The sequence below is a fragment of the Crocodylus siamensis genome, chromosome 4, assembly GCF_052110815.1.
Source record: "Crocodylus siamensis isolate JL-2025a chromosome 4, ASM5211081v1, whole genome shotgun sequence".
In the NCBI taxonomy this organism is placed as follows: Eukaryota; Metazoa; Chordata; order Crocodylia; family Crocodylidae; genus Crocodylus; species Crocodylus siamensis.
Window position 1 is genome coordinate 245,205,709 of NC_143398.1, and position 21,559 is coordinate 245,227,267.

Below are 21,559 nucleotides of genomic sequence, written 5' to 3' on the forward strand. Positions count from 1 at the left end.
CCTTGCCCCTGCAGCAGGGATCTCCTAGCCCCTGCTCCATGATCATGTCGCCCGTGCTGGGAGATCCTTATCTCCCAGTGCCAGCCCTGTGATCCTGAAGCTAGCTCTGGGAGAGAATGATCTCCCAGCTCCGGTCCCCTGATTGATAAGGATCTCCCGGCCTGGGTCCTGCAACTGGAGGATTCAGGCTGGAAGATGAGGATCTTCCAGCCCCTGTTCCCAGATTGCAGATCAAGGGCTGGGAGCTCCGTGTTGGTGGGGGCTGGGGAGCCTGTTCCCTGCCCAGCTCCATGATTGCAGGGGGCAGGGAGCAAGCTCTCTAGCCCCTGCCCCATGGTAGTGGAGCAGGGGCTGGAAACTGTCCTGGTCAGGTGCAGGTCCCAACCCCATGCCCCAATCAGGCAATTGAGGTGCAAGGCTTGCAAAGAGCTGCAGGTGTGGGGCAGGTCCCAGCTCCTAGCAGTAAGCCCCCAGCTGGGTGGGGAATCCCAGCCCAGTCGGTCTTGCTGCTAGCTGCCCCACCGGCAGCTCAGCCCCTCCCCTGCAGCTCATTCCAAGTCCTCTGTCCCTGATCAGGGAGCCAGGGTTAGGAGGTCCCTGCTTCCGGGGCTTGGGAACATTGTCCCCACCGGGCTTCAGTGGCAGAGCCTGTCCCCCAGGGGCAGGGAGCAATATTCCAGCCCCTGCCAGGAAACAGCTGTCTCCTGAATCCCTGCTCCCTGCCAGTCCCTGGGCTAGCACCTAAGGGGAGCCTAGAGCTTCCTCTGGCTGATGCAGGGGGCCAACACAGGGCTTGCAAGTGGGAGTGGGAGCAGATTGCTGCCAAGAGCAGCAAATTGCTCCTGGGACCCTGCATGTGTAGACACCTGCCTGGGTCAGTTTACTTTAGAGTAAATTACTCTAGTCTAAACTGATCCTGCATTATTTGCATGTGTAGATATGCTCCATGAGTCGCACACATTAAGGCCTACCTATTTCAAGGTGCCTTTGAATAACTTGAACTGTTTTGAGTCCCTTCTGCTACCCTAGGGGTGAAGGTGGAGATGATCAGTTCCCCATTAGAAAATATAGCAAGTGGGGGATATAAATATAGAGTAAGTAGAACTTATTTTATGGTAAGCTGTTTCCCTGGTGCACCTGCAACTGCCTCTTTAGCCACTCCAAATATGAGCGGCAGACTGAAATACTTTTACTGTGATAGTTATGGCTGCTAGTCTAGCAAGGCCTGCTTTAGCTGGCACAGAGAAGTTGTCTTATATATTCCTTCCCTCCTTCTGCCCTGTATTTCAGTGCTTCTCATCAGAACATTGAGGTAAGAGCTTCCAGTCCGAGCAGTTCTGGTATTTCTACAGTAGTGGTGCTCAGTGTTTTTAGACTTAAGGCACCCCACTGGAAAATACCGACTCTTAGTTTTCACTCATCTTTTTTGACTGTGGGAAAACAGAGCAATTTTTCTATTGCGAAGAAATCAGAAAGACCGCAACAGGTCAGAATGTTTTTAACACTGGATTTTTATTTGAAATCTCTGTGTTTACCATGTGAATCATGTCTTTGCATCTAATAGTACTAACATTGTATGGCACCCTTGGATCTCAAGGCAACGCAGGGTGACAAGGCACCTTGGTTGAGAATCACTGTTCTACAGCCTATCCCAGCTGTTAAAACCCCCAGACGTATTTGCAGCAAGTTGCCCTTTGTACTTACATAGTTATGTGCATCTCTGTGTCATCCTAGGTGTTTTCCTTAATATGTCAACATAGTAGAAGTGTGTGAGGAAACCACAAACACTCAATGATTTTTTAAAGCACGAATATTTAACTGAGTGCCCCTGTAATTTAAAAAAAAAACGCCTAATTGACAGCTGGGACACTATGGAGTAACTATTGATAATACATCTGTAATAACAATATGCTATGCTTGTCTCTCCTTCCATGATATGTGTTACTACCCTCTAGCAAAAAAGACATCTCAGACCTAATCAATTCTGCATTATGGGGGTTACCCTCTCCTGACCAAGAGCGAACTGCAGTAATTACATCTTTAAGACGGAAAGAATTTCTCAGCAGTCTGCAAAAGCTATACACCTGGATTGGGGCTGCCTGAAAAAACACGCAACAAAATTTGAAGTGCACAGACCTGTTACTCTACTGTGTGTGCCTGAAAGATTGCAGGCAGGGCAGCAAGAGAACAGGGCTCGTTCCTAGAGGCAAAGAGGGGGCCCAGGGCACAGCCCTGCGCCCTGATGGCAGGTTGTGTGTCTTCCATCATCTCTTTGCTACACCTGCTGCTTCCTCTATTCCACCCTCTCCTAGCCCCCTTCAATATGACTGCACAATCGAGAGAGAGGTCACGGGTCCAATAAAAGTTACTATGAAAAAACAAAACAATCCCAGTCTGCTTCTTAAAAGTTACCCTGATTTTGAGCAATGCTTGTGAAATCTGTTTCAAGGTCATCACTTGAAAAACTATTGATTGAAAGATATGGAAATGTGAACATTTGCTTTTTCTCACAAGAAACACTGGCAAGATGTCACAAAAGATCCAAATTCTTTCAGAAAAGAAATCGCCTGGAATAAAATTAAAAAGTACCTGTTGTCTCCCCTCCCAAAAGACACACAATTGTGCAATTTTGGACTGAATGTTGAACACGTGATAATTTCACGGATTAGTGCCAGGGTGCATACACAAAAAGCAGAAGCAGGGCATGGTCTCTGGTATTGGCAGCAGTTCAAGTAGCTACTGCACAGAGATGCCCTCCGTCATACTGATTCTCTGGCTCTCAGCTGAGCCTAAGCAGATTCTGGCCCTGCTTATATAAGGCTATTTCCACTTCTAGAGGCAGAGGTACATATTTGAGTTAAGAGGCATAAGAAGTGAAGGCTGAAAATAACCTCCTGTGGCATTTGTGAAAGCTGCTAAGTCAGCCCATGGTTTGGGAGGGGGGACACAAAGCAGGCAGATACTGACTCTAACCAGTGCTTCCTCAAGCCTTCCTCATTCCAGTCCGCTTCCAAGTGCAGGCAGGCAAGTGAGGTTAGCAAGGGAATCATTCTCCATTCAGTTTGGAAAAAGATGGTGAGATCAGTCTTGGCAGAGTGGAGCTTTGCTCCCCATCTGCTTCACACACTGATTCAGGATCCCTCTTTCCTCTCCCTCTCCCTCTCTCTCTCTGATTTGATAGATATAGGACAAATCCCTGTGCCGTGTGGATTAAATGGTATCGCTAGCCAGGCTGTGCATGTGCACGTGTCTGCAAGTCACATGCAGGAGTGGGGGTGGGAAGGTAGAAGTGAGAGGATGCTAAAGGCTTATGCTGAACCTTCAAAGGAAATGCAGAAGCTCCATGAAACGTCTCATCTTAGAGGCACAGCACACAAAAGCGTTCTCGAGGAAAGCACCAGCTGCAGCTGGATCACTCAGGCAGCACGCAAATGAAAAGCTTGCTGTGCCAACATGCAGTGATGCAAGACAGATAAAGGTGAAACCGAGAGCACGTGGAGGGCAAGACGGTGCCTGTGAGATAACGCGGGTCTGGGTAACGTGGGCAATGCACGGCTTCTGGTGAGAACGCAGTTCCACTTAACTCTAGTGTGAGCTGCCTGTTTTTCTGCTAGCTTTGGTGCCATTTCATGTGAAATTGTTAGCTCCATATTTATCATCCCTTCCTCCCTGATTTACCTTTATCTTTCGTTTTCACCAAGATGCACTTAACTCTTTCTATCTAACATTCTGTAGGCAGGTTTCCACCTCTCCAGCCTCACTGGTTTAGACAAGCTCCTTTGACATGTTATTAGAGAACCAGTTTCTGTGGGGATATTCCTAGTCTGATGAGTAAAATAAGGGCCTCTTAGTCATAGCCACTTAAGCCCTCGTAATGAAATATATTTTACAACAGATTTAAACATCTAACCTAGTGGTTCTTAACCTTTTTAGATGTAAGGCCCCCCCCCTCAAAAAATGCCAGTTTTTAGTTCTAACCAATTTTTTTTTTTACTACAGAAAATAGAGTATTTTTGCTGTTGCAAAAGAGATCAGAATGTTTTTAACACTATGGATTCCCATTTGAAATCTCTGGGTTTATCTTACAAATCATGTTTGCCACTGCACCCTGGTTGAGAATCACTGCCTTAACCCAGCAAAATCTAAATACGTCAGGATGAATTTAATATTAGGAACATCTGTCAGGCTTGCAGTAGTGTTACAGTGAATAGCATTTTGCCTTTTGCAACACTTGGGTGAAAGGGTCTTTCTTTGCTTCCAGTAGAAATCCCTTTGATAATCCAGGGGTTTAGAGCTAAGTCATGAAAAACGTTAGCCTGAGCAGAAACCCAGGGTAATAAATCTTCACTCTGGGAGAATCTTTTAAAACCGTGTTTCAAAATAAGCACAAAAAATATATATATTTTTTTGACTTCTTGCATGATGTTAGGCTTAGAAAACCCTGTGTTGAATGTAGGCGTACTTACCAGTAATCATGGTTACTGATTACTGACTCCCTCTCCAGGAGAAAGTACATGAATGTGCTTATGTACTTGTGATCAGGTTGCCCTCCAGTGGTTGGATTGCAAAGTAAAAAAAAATTCTAGTGTAAGCAGGAATTGCATCCAAGAACCTGCTAAAATATCATTAAACCATGGCAAGGTCAAGCATTAAAATATTAAGTAATGCCAGATTTAGGGAACCCCATATAACTTGAATTTGGCTCCCTTGTACCTGTGCACCGTGATACAGTTCTTAATGACATGATCACAGTATTGTTTCCAGAGGGCTCCTGGTTCATTCAGTGCACAGCACTGATGAACAGGGATCAATTAATTAGCAGGCATTTAATATTTTGTGTTATCCTCATTGTTCAATTCCTATTCCATGACTATATTGACTTTACACCATCCACACCCAGCTCTAAATATATTATTATTCATTTATGCATGACTTTTCTGCGGCACTCACCACCATAGCATTTAAATGCTTCATAAATATTAATATATTTATTTTCATAATGCTCTATCATATGAATAGGTGCTAGGAACTCTATTTCATACATGGGAACTGAAGCACAGAGAGAATAAAGTCAAAAGTGTCTGCTAATTTGGGGTGCTCATTTGAGATTCCAAATGCCAGATTTTCAGAGTAATTACTCCTATGTAGCACTCTGTATCTTCCAAATACAGCATCCAGTCAGCGCAGTTGCCTTTGGTATTATCCCTTCTGACCCCAGCATTTCCAGCTGGATACTGGAAAGGCAAAGACTGCATCGTTAGGGACCACCAGAAATAACTACCTGTAAAAAGTTTGAGGTGAATGACTTGCCCAGCACCACAAAGAAAGCTGTGGCAGAAGCAGGGACAGAATCCATTTTCTCCAGAATGCTGTTCAAATGCGTTAACTGTGGGGCCATCATCTTCCTTCCTACAGCCCCTTGCCCTGTTCGCTACCCTCTGTCAGCTTCTGCAACAAATGAGCCAAGAGTCCTGAGACAACAGACATCTTCAAGATGCAGAGACAACTTAATTCTGGTTTTTTTCTGACTTTTGAGTGCTCAACTTTGCAAAGAACGTTCTTTTAACAAGTTTTTAAATGGAGTTTATTAAGTATTTACTAGGGGGAACTAACCCCGCCCCCAGTAGACATTCTGTTAAGTGATATCAAAGTGACATCCAGACGTCTCATTAGGAAGACTGGAATCTTTAAATCGAAGGCACAGATCACCGCCACTTGAGCAAATGGAGTAGCTTACTGTCCACTGTCACCTCCAGGTCCTTTTCTGTTGCTTAGGCAGTGAGTCCCCAGCCTGTACCAGTGCATGGGATTGTTCTGTCCTAAGTGCAGGACGTCATCCTTGTCTTTATTGACCCTCATGAGATTTCTTTTGGTCCAATCCTCCAATTTGTCTAAGTTTCTCTGAATCCTAGCCCTACCCTCCAGTGTATCTCTATTACACCCCCCAGCTTAGTGTCATCTGCAGACTTGCTGAAGGTGCACTGCATCCCATCTTCCAGGCCATTGATTAAGAAATTGAACAAAACCAGACCCAAGACCGACTCCTGGGGCACTCCAGACATCAAGCCATTGATTACTGCCCTCTGAGCCTGACGATTCAGCCAGTTTTCTCTCCACCGTGGAGTCCGTGCATCTAGCCCGTACTTCCTTAGCTTGCCTGCAAGAATGTTGTAGGAGATGGTATCAAAGGCCTTCCTAAACTCAAGATGTATCACATCCCCTGCTTTGCCCGCGTCCGCAGAGCCAGTCATCTCATCATAGAAGGCAATCATGTTGGTTAGGCATGACTTGCCCTTGTTGAATCCATGCTGACTGATCACCTTCTCCAAGTGTTTCGAGATGGATTCCCTGAGGATCTGCTCCATGATTTTTCCAGGGACTGAGGTGAGGCTGACTGGTCTGCAGTTACCTGGATTCCTCCTTTTTCCCTTTCTTAAATATGGGCATTGTGTAAACTCATGGTGATCAGGAGAGGCACCGGCTGATTGGAAAAGGGCAAACAGGGATGATGGCTAGTGGCTTTGCAATCACATCAACCACCTCTCTCAGCACCCTTGGGTATATCGCATCCAGCCCCATGGACCTGTACACGTCCAGCTTTTCTACGTAGTCCCTAACCTGTTCTTTCACCACTGCTGGCTGCTCACCTCCGCAGACTGTGCTGCCAGGTGCACTAGTCTGGGAGCTGACCTTGCCCATGAAGACCTTTTCTGCACCCTCTGTCACCAGGCTGCCTCCCCTGTTCAGTAAAGGACTCGCACTTCCCATGTTCTTCCTCTTGTTGCTGACATAGTTATAGAAAGCCTTCATGTCCCCTGCTAGGTTGCATCTCCAGTTGCGCTTTGGCCTTCCTGATTTCATCCCTGCACGCCCGAGCAATACTTTTATATTTCTCCCTAGTCATTTATCCAAGTTTCCACTTCTTGTAAGCTGTCTTTTTGTGTTTTAGCTTACTGAAGAGTCCCCTGCTAAACCAGGCTGGTCTTCTGCCTGCTTGTGCTCTCAGTTCCTGCTACTCGACCCTATACTGCACTGCAAAGGGCCATCGGGGGACCAAAGTGCCATCTCGGTAGTGGAATGAAACTTAAATCCCTGGGAAAAAGCAAGCCCAGAAATACAAGTACAAAAAATATTTGACCAACTTCTTTTAAAAATAAGTTTTTTTGCTCTACAGCAAGGAGCTGGATAACCTTCCTGCACTTGCAGAGGCCACATGAAAAACTGGGTGGCTTTGCTGTGTCTGGAAATACTCTTCCTCCCAGTGACCCAGCAGACTGGTTCTGCTGCAGGCAGGTAGGCCGAGAGCCTGTTGGTTAGCTGATCTGCAGACTTTGGAAGGGAAAGAGAGGAATAGGTTGCTATTAGCAGGGCATCAAGGAGTATTTCCCAAAACCATGGTATAGATTATTTCAAATGATTGTTGAAGTGCCTTAAAAAGATACAAAGAAAATAAATCTGCTAATACATGATTAAAGAAAAACAAATGCCAATTGCTCTTGTCCAGTCTTGCTTCCTTTACTTAATGAGGCAACCCTTATTTCTATAGACATTTTTAGTTGAGGTTCGGATTCAGGGAAGCACTCGAGCACCTGGTGGGCTCCATATGATGCTTGCATGAGTAGGGACATTTAAAGCATGGCTACGGATTTGAGGATAGGGATCACTGTAAGGAAATTCAGAGGTGAGACTGAGTCCCAGGCTGGCAGTTTAAGGAGTACCATCTTTTTTAGTTTGGCTGTGCTGGTCTGTACATGTGTTTTCCCTCCATGATAGCAGGAAGACAGAGAGGATTTGGTAAGGGATCTAGAGCGATGGTCTTCAAACTTTTGTGACTGCATACTCCTTTACCTGCAAAATATTACTGCTCATAGCCCAACTTCTCTCAGCATGTTTGTGCCTTTGAAAGCGTTGATGCTAACACTTGGCAGCACCATTAGTCACTGGGCACTGACCCATCCGGAAGCTCCACCACCATCATTAAAATGTAGGCACATGCGTACTCTTTGGCAAAGCACTGTATGTCCGAGGTTGATAACCACTGGTCTAGATGGTGTAACACAGGCTGCATTCAAGCATTCGCTTTTCCTGGCAACTTTTCCTGCAGTGTACGTTCAGGTGAGGTTGGAGAAGGTGGTATGGACTCCTCCTAGATTTACATACTCCTGTCATAGCCGCTTTCTGGCTGCTAACAGGTTCACCGCCTCCCCTCCCATGTGGTCCTGCAGAATGGATAAGGAATAAATCCTGCGTGCTTCAGAAACAAAGATGGTTAACAACCCCAAACGACTGGTTCTAGTAAAAGATTTTGAGAAACCATAGTTTGGTGGTGCATTAGATGCTAACGAGCGAGGTGCAACCATGGTCCGAGCCCTTTGAAGCCTTAGGGTTGCATCAGAGATGGATTGGTCTTTCGTGTCAAAGCGCAGGCAGGATCCTCTCATCTTGGATGATAAAGCCAGGCTACCGATGTCCTCCAGGTGTGTTCAGTAGAAGGCAGCAGACCTCCGCAGTCTGTCACGCTGAAACCTGTGGGGGATCACGAAGAACGACTAGTCAGAGGTGACAAATCCAGGTGCTGATCTACAGCACAGCTCTAGCTGCTGCTTGTGACCAGGTGTTTGGAAAGAACGGGGAGAAGACAACCCCACGTGCTGCAAATCTTTACCTCTTGCCTGTGTGGGAAGCCCCAAAGCGCAGGAATCAAGCAGGTGCAGCTCCAACCACTGCCTTGCTTTGGGCACCACTTCTCTGTTCACTGCAGACTGTAGCTTGTTGTCACGCTTGTCTCACATGAGTACAGGCTCAAGCTTATCTTCCCTCCGCATCAGAGTGCCGGTACCCTGCAATTAATACCTCCTTTTACCCTAGGTCCTTGCTTCCCAGGCCCTTATAATTAGTGCCTTGTTCTACCTTGCCAGAGAGCCCAGGCAGGTGCTCTCTGATGATCTCCTATTAAAGTCTTTTGCAGAAAGCTTCACCTTGGGTATTTATTTCAATTAAGATAATGGCTTAGCTTCCAACAGGCTTTTCTACTCCCCTTCTCAGCTCGGGGACTTTCTTGGCTGAGGTCCTTACCCTGGGTCTGCTCGACATCCAATTGCTCCAGTAGGGAGAAAAGCAAAGGAGATCTCGTTACACCAAAGGCACTCAGGCTTGACAAGAGTCATCATAACCAGCTGGGTCACAGCTTCAAGGCTCTGAATAATGTCTGCCTTCTCGTGGCAGAACAGGAATACTATTCCCTTTGCTTCTTTATACAGGGGCTGAATGAAGTTAAGCAGCGGGCTGACTTCCCATTGCTGCAGCCTGAGGCCCCCGTCAGTCACTCCAGGCCTTCCTTTTTTGCGGGGAGAGGTAACAAGAGGAGGAAACAGAGAAGCAAAGGAGACTGCCTACGAGGTTTGAGTTCCCAGTCGCTTTGTTGAAGACAGGATTATCTGGATTGCCCCAGCTGCCCATTTTGTAAGGATTTCACACATTTATTATTTATAGCCGGAGACCTGCTTTGAGTAAATGGAAATAGCCAATTAATCAAGCGCATCTCTTGGGCAAGCGTTATGAGCAAAGGCCGTCCAGCAGTGTCCTGGTGTCCCCTGATGGAGCCCGCTAATCAGCTCTGATGGCTGTTTAAAAGGAAGCTCGGCAGAGGGGCAAAGAGGCGGAGAATAAGTTTATTTCAGAGGCAATTAGGGAGGGCTTCTTTAGACGAAAGCAGATCCGACAAGTCTGGGTTTGTAATTCATGTTCTGCATGACGACGTATCGAATCATGCATGCTAGGATGTGCTATGTTACGGGTTGGGGGGTAGAAATGATGCAGTTCCAGCTTCCACTCATTTCATCCAGCTTCGTGTTCAACTGCAAATCTACGCTTGGACCAAGTTCATCAATCTTTCGACAGAGCTGAGCCGTTCCTGAAATCCGGGCTCTGCTCTGAGCCGAGAGGTCCAGGTTTCAGCCACGTGATTTTTGACTCGGTCAATCCCAGACGTCCCAGCGAACACACCGGGACCAGCGTGCTCCATCAATACCAGGGTACCGATCCCAGCCTGGAGCTTGGGTTTTATTTCTCCATTCAGGAAAAGATGAAGTGAAAATTAAGTTATGAACTTATTTTTGCTGCGATGCCCAGGGAAAAACACGGCCAGGCCATTAGTATACTGAGAGCGCTGCATGTCGAGGGGATCAGGGCTGCCTCCTCCTACTTCCCTCTCTGTCTGCTCTCCTCTCCCCTCTGCGCCCATCTCTTCCTTAGCCCCCGCCATCCCGGCGGCTGCGCCAGAGACGGGCAGGGCCAAACACCCGGCTGGCCCCAGGAGTCAGGACCGGGGTGCAGGGGATCTCCCCGGGATTTTGGCAAATATATCGATATATAATACGTATTTCTTTATTGTTCTTGTTGTTGTTGCAAAACCCGAGTCCTTCTCACCCGAGGGCTCCCCTCCCCCCCGTCCCGATTCCTTTTGAACCGAGACCAATCCGGCTGCAACCTGGAGGCCGGGCCGTGCTCCAACCGGGGGCTCGAGGGGCTAGTTTTTATTAAAATTACTTTTTTTTGCCAAAAAAAAAAAAAAGTTATTTGCAAACTCGTTTTGGGCTGCAAACACTGAGTCGGCCTCGCCCAAGAGACGCCCGCCCCGCCCCCCGCGGGTCCCGGCCGCTTTTGCGCAGGCCCCCGGGTGCGGGGGGCGGGGCGAGCGCGAGGGGCGGGGCTTGTGGCGGCGGGCGGAAGGAGGCGGCGATGGCGCGCGGCGGCAGCAAGGTATCGGGTCCGCCGCGGTCCCACAAGCCCCCGCGCCGGGGGGGTGCCCACCCGCCGTGTTCACGGGGGCCGCTCCGGATTCACCCGGGGTGTGTGCTTAGGTGCATCCGGATTAAGGCCCCCTCGGAGCTCTGTGTGTAAACGGGTCTCGGCCGGGGGCAGCCCATTCCGGATTAACTCTGTGTGTGTTCAGCGGGTCTCGGTGTGGTCAGTTGGTTAACCTGGATTATAGCCCCCTTGGAGGTTTGTGTGTGAACCAGTCACAGCCTGGACTAGTCCACTCCGGATTAACCCTGTGTGTGTGTTGAGTTGCTGCTGTGGCTAATCCGGATTAGTGCCCCCTTGGAGCCTCGTGTGTAAACAGCCATGCGGCCCATTCCAGATTAACCCTGTGTGTGTTCAGTGAGTCTCGGCCTGGGGCAGCCCACTCCAGATTAACTCCGCATGAGTTCAGTTGCTGCTTTGGCTAATCCGGATTAGCACCCCCTTGCAGGCCCGTGTGTGAACCATTCACAGCCTGGACTAACCCGCTCCGGATTAACCCCATCTGCGTTCAGTTGCTGCTTTGGCTAGTACGCATCAGTGCTCCCTCGGAGCCCCAAATGTGAACGGGTCTCGCTCCAGATTAAATGGGGGCATGAGTTCATTTGCCGCTTCGGCTGATCTGGATTAACACCCCTGCGGAGCCTCGCGTGTGAACCAGTCACGACCCGGCCTAGCTCGCTCCAGATTAAACCGGTGTGTGTTCAGTTGCTGCTTGGGCTCGTCCAGATTAGCACCCCCTCGGAGACTTGTGTGTGAACAGGTGATGCCCCGGGCTCACCCGCTCCGGATTAGCGCAGCACGCGTGTCCAGCCGCCAGTCCCTTTAAGCGCGCCAGGACCTGCCTAAAGACTTTTGTTTGCAGCTGTCTAGTCGGTCTCAGAAATGACACCGCTGAGCCCTGAGCAAGGTGGTTCGACGTTAACTCAGCGCGTCTACACGAGCGACGCTTGCGCCTTTGGTCGCACTGCAGACAAACTCGGAAGAGGTGTTTTATCGGCCGGAATATGGGGTCCATTGTGTTTTCTCCAACACCGTCGAAAACGGGGTCGATTGGTTTTAGTTGCTGGTCTCATTACTGGCATTGGGCTGTTTTCTTGAACTGAATGATTTGAAAACACCTGTTTTTAACAGATCATCCTTGAAATAGAATAACTAGACTTTTTGAAGACATTCCCTTGGAAAATAGAAAAGGAAAGGGGTGGGGGCCTTTGGGCAGCGTTTACAAGGGGATGCGATGTTCCTTTCTGGCCTATCCAGAACAGTTAGGGCTGCACTTCGTGGCATTTCTCTGTAGGTACCATTTTAAGTTTGCTTTGTTGCTGCTGCTTCTGATAAGCACGCTCTACATCACAAGGGCCCAGGAGCAAAACGTGTGGGGGAGGCTGCCCTGCAGAACGGTGCTTGAGAGTAGTGTCATCACATGAAACGATGAGCGCAACCGACTGCAAGGCCGCTTTCAGATGCACTCGAGACACGAACGAACGTACAAATAAGCAGGCCCGGTCCTCTTGACTTGCTCATTTGCAGTAGGGTGTCAGACTCATCCTGCGGGCTTGAGGAGAAGCATGGAGCTGATCCACGGACTGGAGGAGCAGCGCAAGGCCGGTCCACGTGCCAGATCGGCTCCCGCACGCAGGAGCACCACACACCATGAATGCCAAACTGGGCCCACGTGCAACATGTGCTAGATCTGTCCCCGCGTGCATGCAGTGTGTGGTGTGCAGTCCAGGTCTGTACACTGCATGCAGCGTGCACTGGATCTGGCCCTGTGCACCACATGCAGCACATGCCGGATCCGCTGCTGCATGCAGCACGCGTGACACAGGAATGCGCAGGGCACATGCTGTATCCAGCCTGTGCACTGCACGCGTCGTGTGGGGCTAGTCCAGCATGTGCCATGTGTGGCATGCGGGCCAGACTGATATTCCTTATTTCCAGGGAATTTAAATGTTACTTGTAGTACTAGCAGGGACAAAATGCTCAGACAGAAGTGTGATTTTACCAGGGTCCCTTTTCATAAGAAGTAGATAGAAAAAGACAAGTTTTCTCCTTGTGTGCCAGTGTCTTGGAAGATGAAGATAAAAAAGTTGAACTTGGTGAACATATAGTAAAACTTGATCGCAAGAGAGTTTGACAGCATTGGATTTGATGCACCGTCTTTCTGCCTAGAAACGTTGAAAAGGGGAATTGATTTCCATTAGCAGTCGTAATGCCTCAGGAGTTACTTTACCCCAGGAAAGATAGATCTAGTCATTGACCAGGAGATTGACAAAGAAACCGAAACAAAATCATTTACCTGCATATTTTTGCACTCAGCTTATTTTTGCACCTGCACGGGAGAACAACTGAACGTGCAGTATGTGGCACCACAGGCGTGTCTGCAGCACCACATACCGCACGGCCGTGCTCCTCTGGCTGTGGCCTAGAAGGTCAAGTGCGGTACTTTTTTGCCATTGATGCTGTCTCTATAAATTTAATCTTATGCAGCTCTTTAAATTTATAGTCTTTAATTATTTTCTGTGTTCCTGTTGGCTACCACAATTCAGTGCAACCTAAAATAGTGTTGCAATAGCAACATCAGTGAAGTAGTTCTTTGTCCTGTGAGTTGAGGATCTTTAAAGCAGGCATATTCAGCTCAGCCTGCGGGCGAAATCCAGCCTGCGGAGCCACGGCATCTGGCCTGCAGGGACTCCCATGGGTTGGAAATTTGGTGGCAATTAGTACTGCCACCCCTGCTCACTGCCAAATTTGCAAGCCCAGTACAGCTGGGTTGGGGCTGGGCCATGCCCCTTTCCACACCTCATGGCCAGGCTGAGGCCAAGCCATGCCTCCTTGCCTCCAGCTGGCTGGGTTGGGGCTGGGCTGTGTGCCCACCCCCTGCATGGCTGGATCAGGGCCAGGCTTCCCCAGCCCCCTCCATGCTTATCCAGCCCCCGGACAGACTGGGCACCGTGCGTCCAGCCCACCGGTTCTAAAGCGTAAGTTAGTTTTGACCACATCCTTAGAGACAGGCATGCAAACTGAAGTAGGTAAAGTGACTTCTTCCTTTAACAGGGCAGAGAATACAACCCAAGCCTTGAATCCCTGTCCACTGCTTTCACACCCGTGTCGTTCATGCAGCTCCACTGTGTGGTCACTTGGATGCATCTCGCATCGTAAAACAGGCTGGCTTATACTAGAAAAAAGTTCTCTTGACCCATAGCCCAGACACAACCAGATTTGTTCCGGCAACGTTAAGGATTTCCTGCCGACTGGATGAGGTGTTGAGCTCTTGAAATCCCATGCTTCAGCCTGTGCCAGCAAATGAAAAGTGGTCCTTGTTCAGTTTCTATCTCGGAGCATAACAAGTGGATGATTTGTCCTGTGCTGAACTCCTCTTCCGACTTCATTCAGGCAGCTAACACAATGATTTAGGCTGATCAGGGAAAATGGAGGCTACGAGGAACTTAACAAAAGTAGAATGGGGAACACGTCGCACGGTGAAATTCAACATTAATAGGGTATCATAGTAGAAAGCAGAAGAGATCATTTGATCTGTTCATGTGCATTGCTGTGGCATAGACTAAATCAGCCGCATCTCCACTTAGGAAAGAGACCTGTGCTCTGTCTATACTATGCTGCATCTGAGGCTGGAGCATCTGGTAGGAGACTGCACACCCGGCTCTGCTCCGTGGCCCCCCGGTAGCAGCTGTGCTGGCAGGGGGAAGCTCAAATGGATGTCGGCAGTCAGCTGAAGGCACAGCAGTGTCTTCACATGCCTGCAGCTGGCTACAGGGCAGCAGCAGAAACTTGACTTCTTTTGGGAGAGGTGGAGCGACTCTGCAGGTGCTGCTCTCACACAGGGACTTTGAGCGTGCACCCACTCAAACCTCTGTAGTGTAGGTCAGGCCCCTAGCATTAGGAAGAATATCTTGGTCCAAAGCATTGCATGTCATGCATTGCTAAGGTCACCGGGATTTGGTCCCTTAAGTTACTCGAGCACTTTTGAAAACGGGGCTTAGATCTTAAAAACCTTAACCAGGGTTTTTACAATCAGAAGGGGTGATAAATTGATGCTTCACTGCAAAAGCCATCTGCTAACGGACAGGGATAGGAAGAAATTTCCCCTGAGAGCAGATTATTCTGTTATTGACTGGTTGCACCTTCCCCTGAACATCTGCACTGGCCAGTCTCTGAGACAGGAGACTGATCTAGGTAGAGCACGGTCCCAGCCAGTTTAGGAAGGCCAGGAAAGACTGTCCTGGATATATTCCTGCTTCCATCCAGGAAGAGCACACACCAACTGCAGGTGCTTCCTCAGCCTGAGAAAGGGTATTTATACCCGAAAGCTTGCAAAGAAAATTTTTTCCAACTATTTGATTTGGTTTAACAAAAGAGATTAGATTTACCTAAAGAACCTTGTTTGTCTGTGTCCTTGGACCAACACAGCTACAGCCTACACCCCTGTCCTGTATATATGCATTTCATATTAGAAGTCAGATGAATGGGTAATACAGGGAATTATGGGGAATAATAACATGGAGGGTTAAAATGTAAGTTTTAGGTTGCTCAAGGAATGAATACACTTTTTAAATGATTTCACCTAGATTAGCCGCAATATTTACTAATTCAGCTTGCTGTTTTTCTTCTAGGCAGCCATAGTGCTATGTCTGGATGTAGGCTTTTCAATGAGCAATTCTGCCCCTGGAGAGGAGTCTCCGTTTGAACAAGCCAAGAAGGTTATGATGAAATTTGTTCAGCGCCAGGTACTTGTGATTTCATTTTACATGTGTTACGCTTAGACGTGGCACCTGAGAGTGCGAATCTGTGAAGGGAACAGTGAGGCCAAGGCCTACCAGACACTCTTCTTTATTCCTTGGTTACTAAGCAAATGGAAAATAATTACAAGTATTCTCCTTTACTGTTGCATGTGAGTACTACCCTTTCCCTTGGCAGCAATTACACAAGAACAAACTCAAAATATGCAAACTAAGACAAGTGACCTTTTTTGACATGAGACACCCTTTGATGACAGGGGACACTTCCATTTTAGGCTGGAAGAGGTGTTTCTGCAAAGAATTGCTCTCTCAGCTTACAGTGCTGAAGTAATGCGAAGATTTAGTATCTTATGGGATCACACTGTGAAATGCAGCATCCCATTTTACTCATTTTACCCCAGATACCAGCTAGTGGTCCCACTGCAGCCTGCTGGCTGATTTTAAATCTAAATTAGAGAGCCACATATGTGATTACAGCTGGAAGAGTTGTATATATGGTATCACTGCAAATTGAGCTTGCTCTAACTGATGCTCAGCTGCAAAATTTGTATAGCTTGCTGTCTATTAACTATATGTATCTACAAAGCTATGTATATTTTTATATCTTTTCTGGACCTCCTCCATCTCCAGGTGTTCGCCGAGAGCAAAGACGAAGTCTCTGTGGTTTTGTTTGGTACAGATGGTACCAAGAATAACCTTGCCAGTGGGGATCAGTATCGGAACATCACTGTGCAGAGACACCTGATGCTCCCGGATTTTGATTTGCTGGAGGACATAGAAAAAAAGATTCAACCGGGCTCTCAACAAGCTGACTGTATCCTTTCTGGCTGCAGACAATTTCTAACCAGATAAAATTGCATGGGGGACTGGGGGTGCATGTTGTGCAACTGGCCTAGACCTGCTGTTCAAGACATTAAGCTTGTCTAGTTTTGCTGATTTACAAGTTGAAAGTTTGCACAAGGGCCAGATTCCCCCATGAACCGCATTTTAGATTACTTTATGTAGCAGTGGGTTTTCATAGCAGCAGTGTGTTGGTCCCAGTGAATTGTCGCTAATAGAAAGTTTGGAGTTAATTAAGTGTTGACCACATATCTATATGTTTTCTTTTCCCCTCTTACAGAAGAGAGATACCTTAGGTATCAAATATACTGTCTTTTTAAAGAGATGTTACAAAACCTAATATACCGTTTTTTTTTATCACGTTAAAACTCTTCAAAAACTTCTCCACAACCAGAAGAGCTAGAAATCAAACACAGAAGCAGCTGTGAGGACGTATCGAATAGACCGTTCTTGATTTCTCTCTGAGATGCTTCTTTTGTGAAAAGTTCCCGTTCGGTTCAGTCAGCAGAGCTGCTGTTGGTGACATAAATAAGGAGTTTTTAAAGCCGGATGCCTGCATCTGTTCTTTTAGAGTTTCATTTAAAAGCTCTTTCAGTTTCTCCTCACCCAAAAGAGAGTTTTTTTGTTTTTTTTTTAACTAAAGTCAGGTTAGCAGAACAGTTGGAGGAGCCTGCAGCCGGTCAGTTGTGTGTTATCCCAAGTTGGGCATATTCTCCATTTCTTGGGGGTGTAGTGATAAGAATAAGTCCTCAGTGAAAATTTCTTTGTGAAAGCAGTTGTGAAGAGGATGTCAGAGACACATTTTCAGGGGGAACCTGCATGAAGAATGTCATTCATTGAAGCTGCATGCAGTTTTTGTTCCTGGATGTCAAACATAAAGAAGTTACATTAATATGGTATTGGCTATAAATATGCTTTATTGGGCCTGATCCTACCCCTGTTTGAATTTTTTTTATTGACAGTCGCATAATTGGGTCCTTGAAACAGTCTTTTCACTTAAAGTGGTAAGGCAGAAGCTGGTATTAACAGGAGCCTCTCCACAGGGAGGACATTGGGAAATTAAAATATGTGTGATTAAAAATAACTTGTCAGCATAAATGGTGTTTGAGTTGCTAAAATTAAGAGCTATAACATGGGAAAGCCAGAGCATTTATAGCAGTCTTATTCTAAGCATGTTTTTTCTTTAACGCACTTAGTCTTGGATGCGCTTGTGGTGTGCATGGACTTGCTGCAGAATGAAACAGTGTAAGTACTGTAGCCTAGGACCATTTATAGAAGAGGTCTGGTGGGATCTTCAAAGCTGACCTGACTTCTCTTTAATACAGCAAGACTGTGTGAATAGAGAAAATGCTGCTTTTTAAAAAAAAAACATACCATGATAATAAGTTTCCAGAAGAGCTTACAGGTGAATCCCTGCCTCTCAGAGAATTAAAGAAAACCCGAGTGTATCAGCTGAGGAGTTGTGAACAGAGGGATGTGTTCATGGGATTGTGCTAGGCACAGATAAAACTTCATCTGGAAAACTGTGTGCAATGCTGGTCACCAGGGTTCATAATAAATTAATACATATTTGAAGAGGTGGAAAAAAGGTTAGCTAAGATGATGAGTAGGTGGGAACTAGAAGAGCTTGCTCTGTGCAGCGTAGCAGAGCAAAGCCTGAGAGAGGGATGTGATTGTGCCTGTGCAAACATTGGAGTAAACAGCTTGCAAGGATAAAAACTACTTGAGCTAAAGGGCAATGTTGGCACTAAACCAAATGGGTATATATTGGTCATGAATGGATTTAAGCTGGAAAGTGAAAGATGATTTCTGCGCAGCAGAGCACTGAGGTTACAGGCAGAAAAGTGGAGGCAAAAAAACAAATGTAGGGGTAGCAGTGGATATAATCTTCCTGGACTTCTGGAAGGCTTTTGACACTGTCTCTCACCCTCTTCTCATTAAGAAACTGGGGAGCTGTGGTGTAGACACCCACACAGTCAAATGGGTCGCCAACTGGCTGGTGGGCTGCACCCAGAGGGTGGTGGTGGATGGGTCCTTCTCAGCCTGGAGGGATGTGGGCAGTGGGATCCCCCAGGGCTCGGTCCTCGGGCCCGCACTGTTCACCATCTTCATCAGCGATTTGGATGAGGGGGTAAAAAGCACCCTGTTCAAATTTGCTGATGACACTAAGGTGTGGGGGGACGTGGGCACACTGGAAGGGTGCAACAGGCTACAATCAGACCTAGTCAGGTTACAAGGGTGGGCGGACGAGAACAGGATGGGATTCAACACAGACAAGTGCAAGGTGCTTCACCTGGGGAGGAACAACCGGCACCATACCTACAGGTTGGGGAACTCCCCTCTTGTCAGCACGGAGGCGGAAAGGGATCTGGGGGTCATCATTGACTCCAGGATGAACATGGGCCAGCGGTGTGGGGACACAGTCAGGAAGGCCAACCGCACCTTGTCCTGCATCCACAGATGCATCTCGAGCAGGTCCAGGGAGGTGATCCTCCCCCTCTATGCGGCACTGGTCAGGCTGCGGCTGGAGTACTGCATCCAGCTCTGGGCGCCGCACTTCAAGAGAGATGTGGACAGCATGGAGAGGGTCCAGAGGAGGCCACTCGCATGGTCAGGGGCAGCAGGGCAGGCCCTACGAGGACAGGCTACAGGACCTGAACCTGTTCAGCCTCCAAAAGAGAAGGCTGAGGGGGATCTTCTGGCCTGTTATAAACTAGTCAGGGGGGACCAGCAGGCACTGTGGGAGTCCCTGTTCCCCCGAGCACGGCCAGGAGTGACCAGGAATAACGGTCACAAGCTGGCGGAAGGTAGATTTAGGCTAGATATCAGGAGGCGCTACTTCACGGTCAGGGCGGCTAGGGTCTGGGACCAGCTTCCAAGAGAAGTGGTGCAGGCTCCTACCCTGGGGGTGTTTAAGAGGAGGTTAGATGAACACCTTGCTGGGGTCGCTTGACCCCAGTACTCTTTCCTACCACGGCAGGGGGTCGGACTAGATGATCTGCTCAGGTCCCTTCCGACCCTAGAAACTATGAAACTATGAAAGAAAGCCCTACTTAGTTTTTAGATGAAGTTTGATCTGTTTATGGGGTTGTCAGTAGCAGAAAAGGCCTGGACTTAATGACGGAAGAGATCCTTTCCAGATCTGTGTTCCTATGAACAGAAGAGCCTGTCTGCATGGAAAATCATATCGGTATAAACTAGGAAGGGCCTGGGCAAACAGACAAGTTACCCTGAGGTAAAGGGCTTTCCAGCACATCAGCTGCTCTAAGTTAATTGCCCATGTGTGTGCTATTACCCCTGGTAAGTGACAGCTATCACACGCAGTTTAGCCCTCAGTAAAAGGGGTAAGCCACTGCAGGTCTGCTTTCACATACTGTGGGATAGGAGCATATGTGTGACCAGTTTCCACAAAACGTGCGACACTCGGTAAAGCCCCAGCACCTGTACTTGGCAACTCAAGTTTGTTTGAGCCAGGGGTGGGCGATTATTTGGGCCTGTGGGCCACATAGGGAGTTTTGGTGAGGTGTGGTGAGCCAGGTGAGTACCCACCCCTGTGCAACAACTCACCAAAACTCCCTATGTGGGATGGGGCCTCGGGAGGCTTGCCATTCAGGACCGGGAGGGGTGGGCAAGGCTGGGATCCCAGGGCCGGGCTGCGGGGCAGTGAGAACGTGGGTTCAAGCCCAGGGCGGAGCTGTGTTCTGCCCACACGTCCCTGTGACGGGCACAAGTTCTGCGAGCAGGGACATGCAGGGAGCAGATCATGGTTTTCCCCGGCCCGGCTCTGTGCTGTCACTCCCCAAGATCTGGGGTCCCAGGAGACTGGCTGGGTGCTGCATGGGCTGGGCACTCTGCTCACGTCCGCCTGGCAGAGCCCCGGTTCTGGGGGCAAGGATGTGTGCTGAGTGCATCGTGGCTGTGCCCCAGACCTCCCCAAGATCCTTGGGTCTCCCCAGCCCCAGCCGCCCATCCTGCCCTCGAGCACCACTTCTGGCCAGCCTGCAGCCCCGTCCTAGCTGCCCAGCCAAGCGCCCTGCCTGTGTGGGTCTTACCCCTGGCTGTGGGTGCAGGGCAGACAGGCCAGGATGCCTGGGCAGCAGGGCTGGGTTTGGCGGCAGCCAGAAGGAGCCGCTGCCAGGAAGGTGAGTGTGACAGCTGCGCCGCTCCAGAGCCATTGCACGCCCGAGCACACACCATGGCTTGGATTGCTCCGTGCCTGGGCCAGGCAGGGCTAAGGGACCCACCATGGGCCAGGTAAAATGTCTCCGTTGGCCAGATCTGGCCCATGGGCCTTATTTTACTCACCCCTGCGTTAAACCTATAGAGTTATGCCAGTATAAGTCTGTGCACAAATGCTCTAGTACAGTGATTCTCAGCTGGGTGCCGGTACATGCTGGGGTGCCTTAACACCTTTCCAAGGGGGCCATGGGTTGCCACATGGTGTTAGAGCTCTTCGATGTGTAGATGCGATTCACAAGATGAACCCAGAGCATATCAAGAAAGCAATCTAATGGTAAAAACATTGTGACCGGTCGTGGCCTTTCTGAGATCTTTGTAGCTGAAAAAAACTGCTGATTTATTTTTCTATAGTGAAAAAAGAAGTGAAAGCTAAATGCTGGCATATTTGTAGGGGTGCCTTAAATCTAACGAGGGGTGCCTTGAGTCTAAAAAGGCTGAGAACCACTCCTGTAGTATGAGGGGAGAGCTACACTTCAGTGTTTGTTGTTTTGGAAAGCATTTAAATGAAGAAGAAAGGTCATTTGTCTTGGTTTGCATATTTTGGGTTTGTTCTTGTGTAATTGCTGTTCTTACAGTTTGGGTGGAAGTGGTAACGTTTCCAGCTGCTGACTTTACAGAGTCCCCTTCGGGGCTGTATGCTGGGGCTTGATTGCAGTATGTTCCTGGGGGAGCTCCTTGCAGCCAGCCCCCCAGGGATGAAATTTGTGCATTTAATTGGAGCGTTCTAGCTAATCTTCACTTTCAGGAATCACAGAAAAGTCAGGCTGGAAGGGACCTCAGGAGCTCACATGTAGTCCACCCCCCTTCCTAAGGCAGGATCATCCTTATCTAAACCATCCCATACAAGAGCTTGTCTACCTTATTCCTAAAACTATATAAGAAAACCTGAGCCTTACTATGAAAGTAGCATGTGTAGC

At 48.3% G+C, this 21,559-nt stretch overlaps 1 protein-coding gene across 7 annotated transcripts in view; it reads left to right on the forward strand.

The window, feature by feature from the left end:
* The window catches only part of XRCC5 (X-ray repair cross complementing 5), a 91,962-nt gene that overhangs the window by 7,322 nt on the left and 63,081 nt on the right, over positions 1-21,559 (forward strand). For 5 of the 7 annotated variants that reach the window (XM_090046095.1, XM_090046092.1, XM_090046094.1 and 2 more), the window contains 3 exons: positions 15,438-15,551; positions 16,194-16,377; positions 17,600-17,648. In XM_090046095.1, the coding sequence (XP_089902221.1) occupies positions 15,438-15,551; positions 16,194-16,377; positions 17,600-17,648 (347 nt within the window). Of the gene's footprint in view, positions 1-10,683; positions 10,762-11,543; positions 12,536-15,437; positions 15,552-16,193; positions 16,378-17,599; positions 17,649-21,559 lie in introns of those variants that run through there. The other 2 variants (XM_090046097.1, XM_090046096.1) reach the window with 2 other exon arrangements.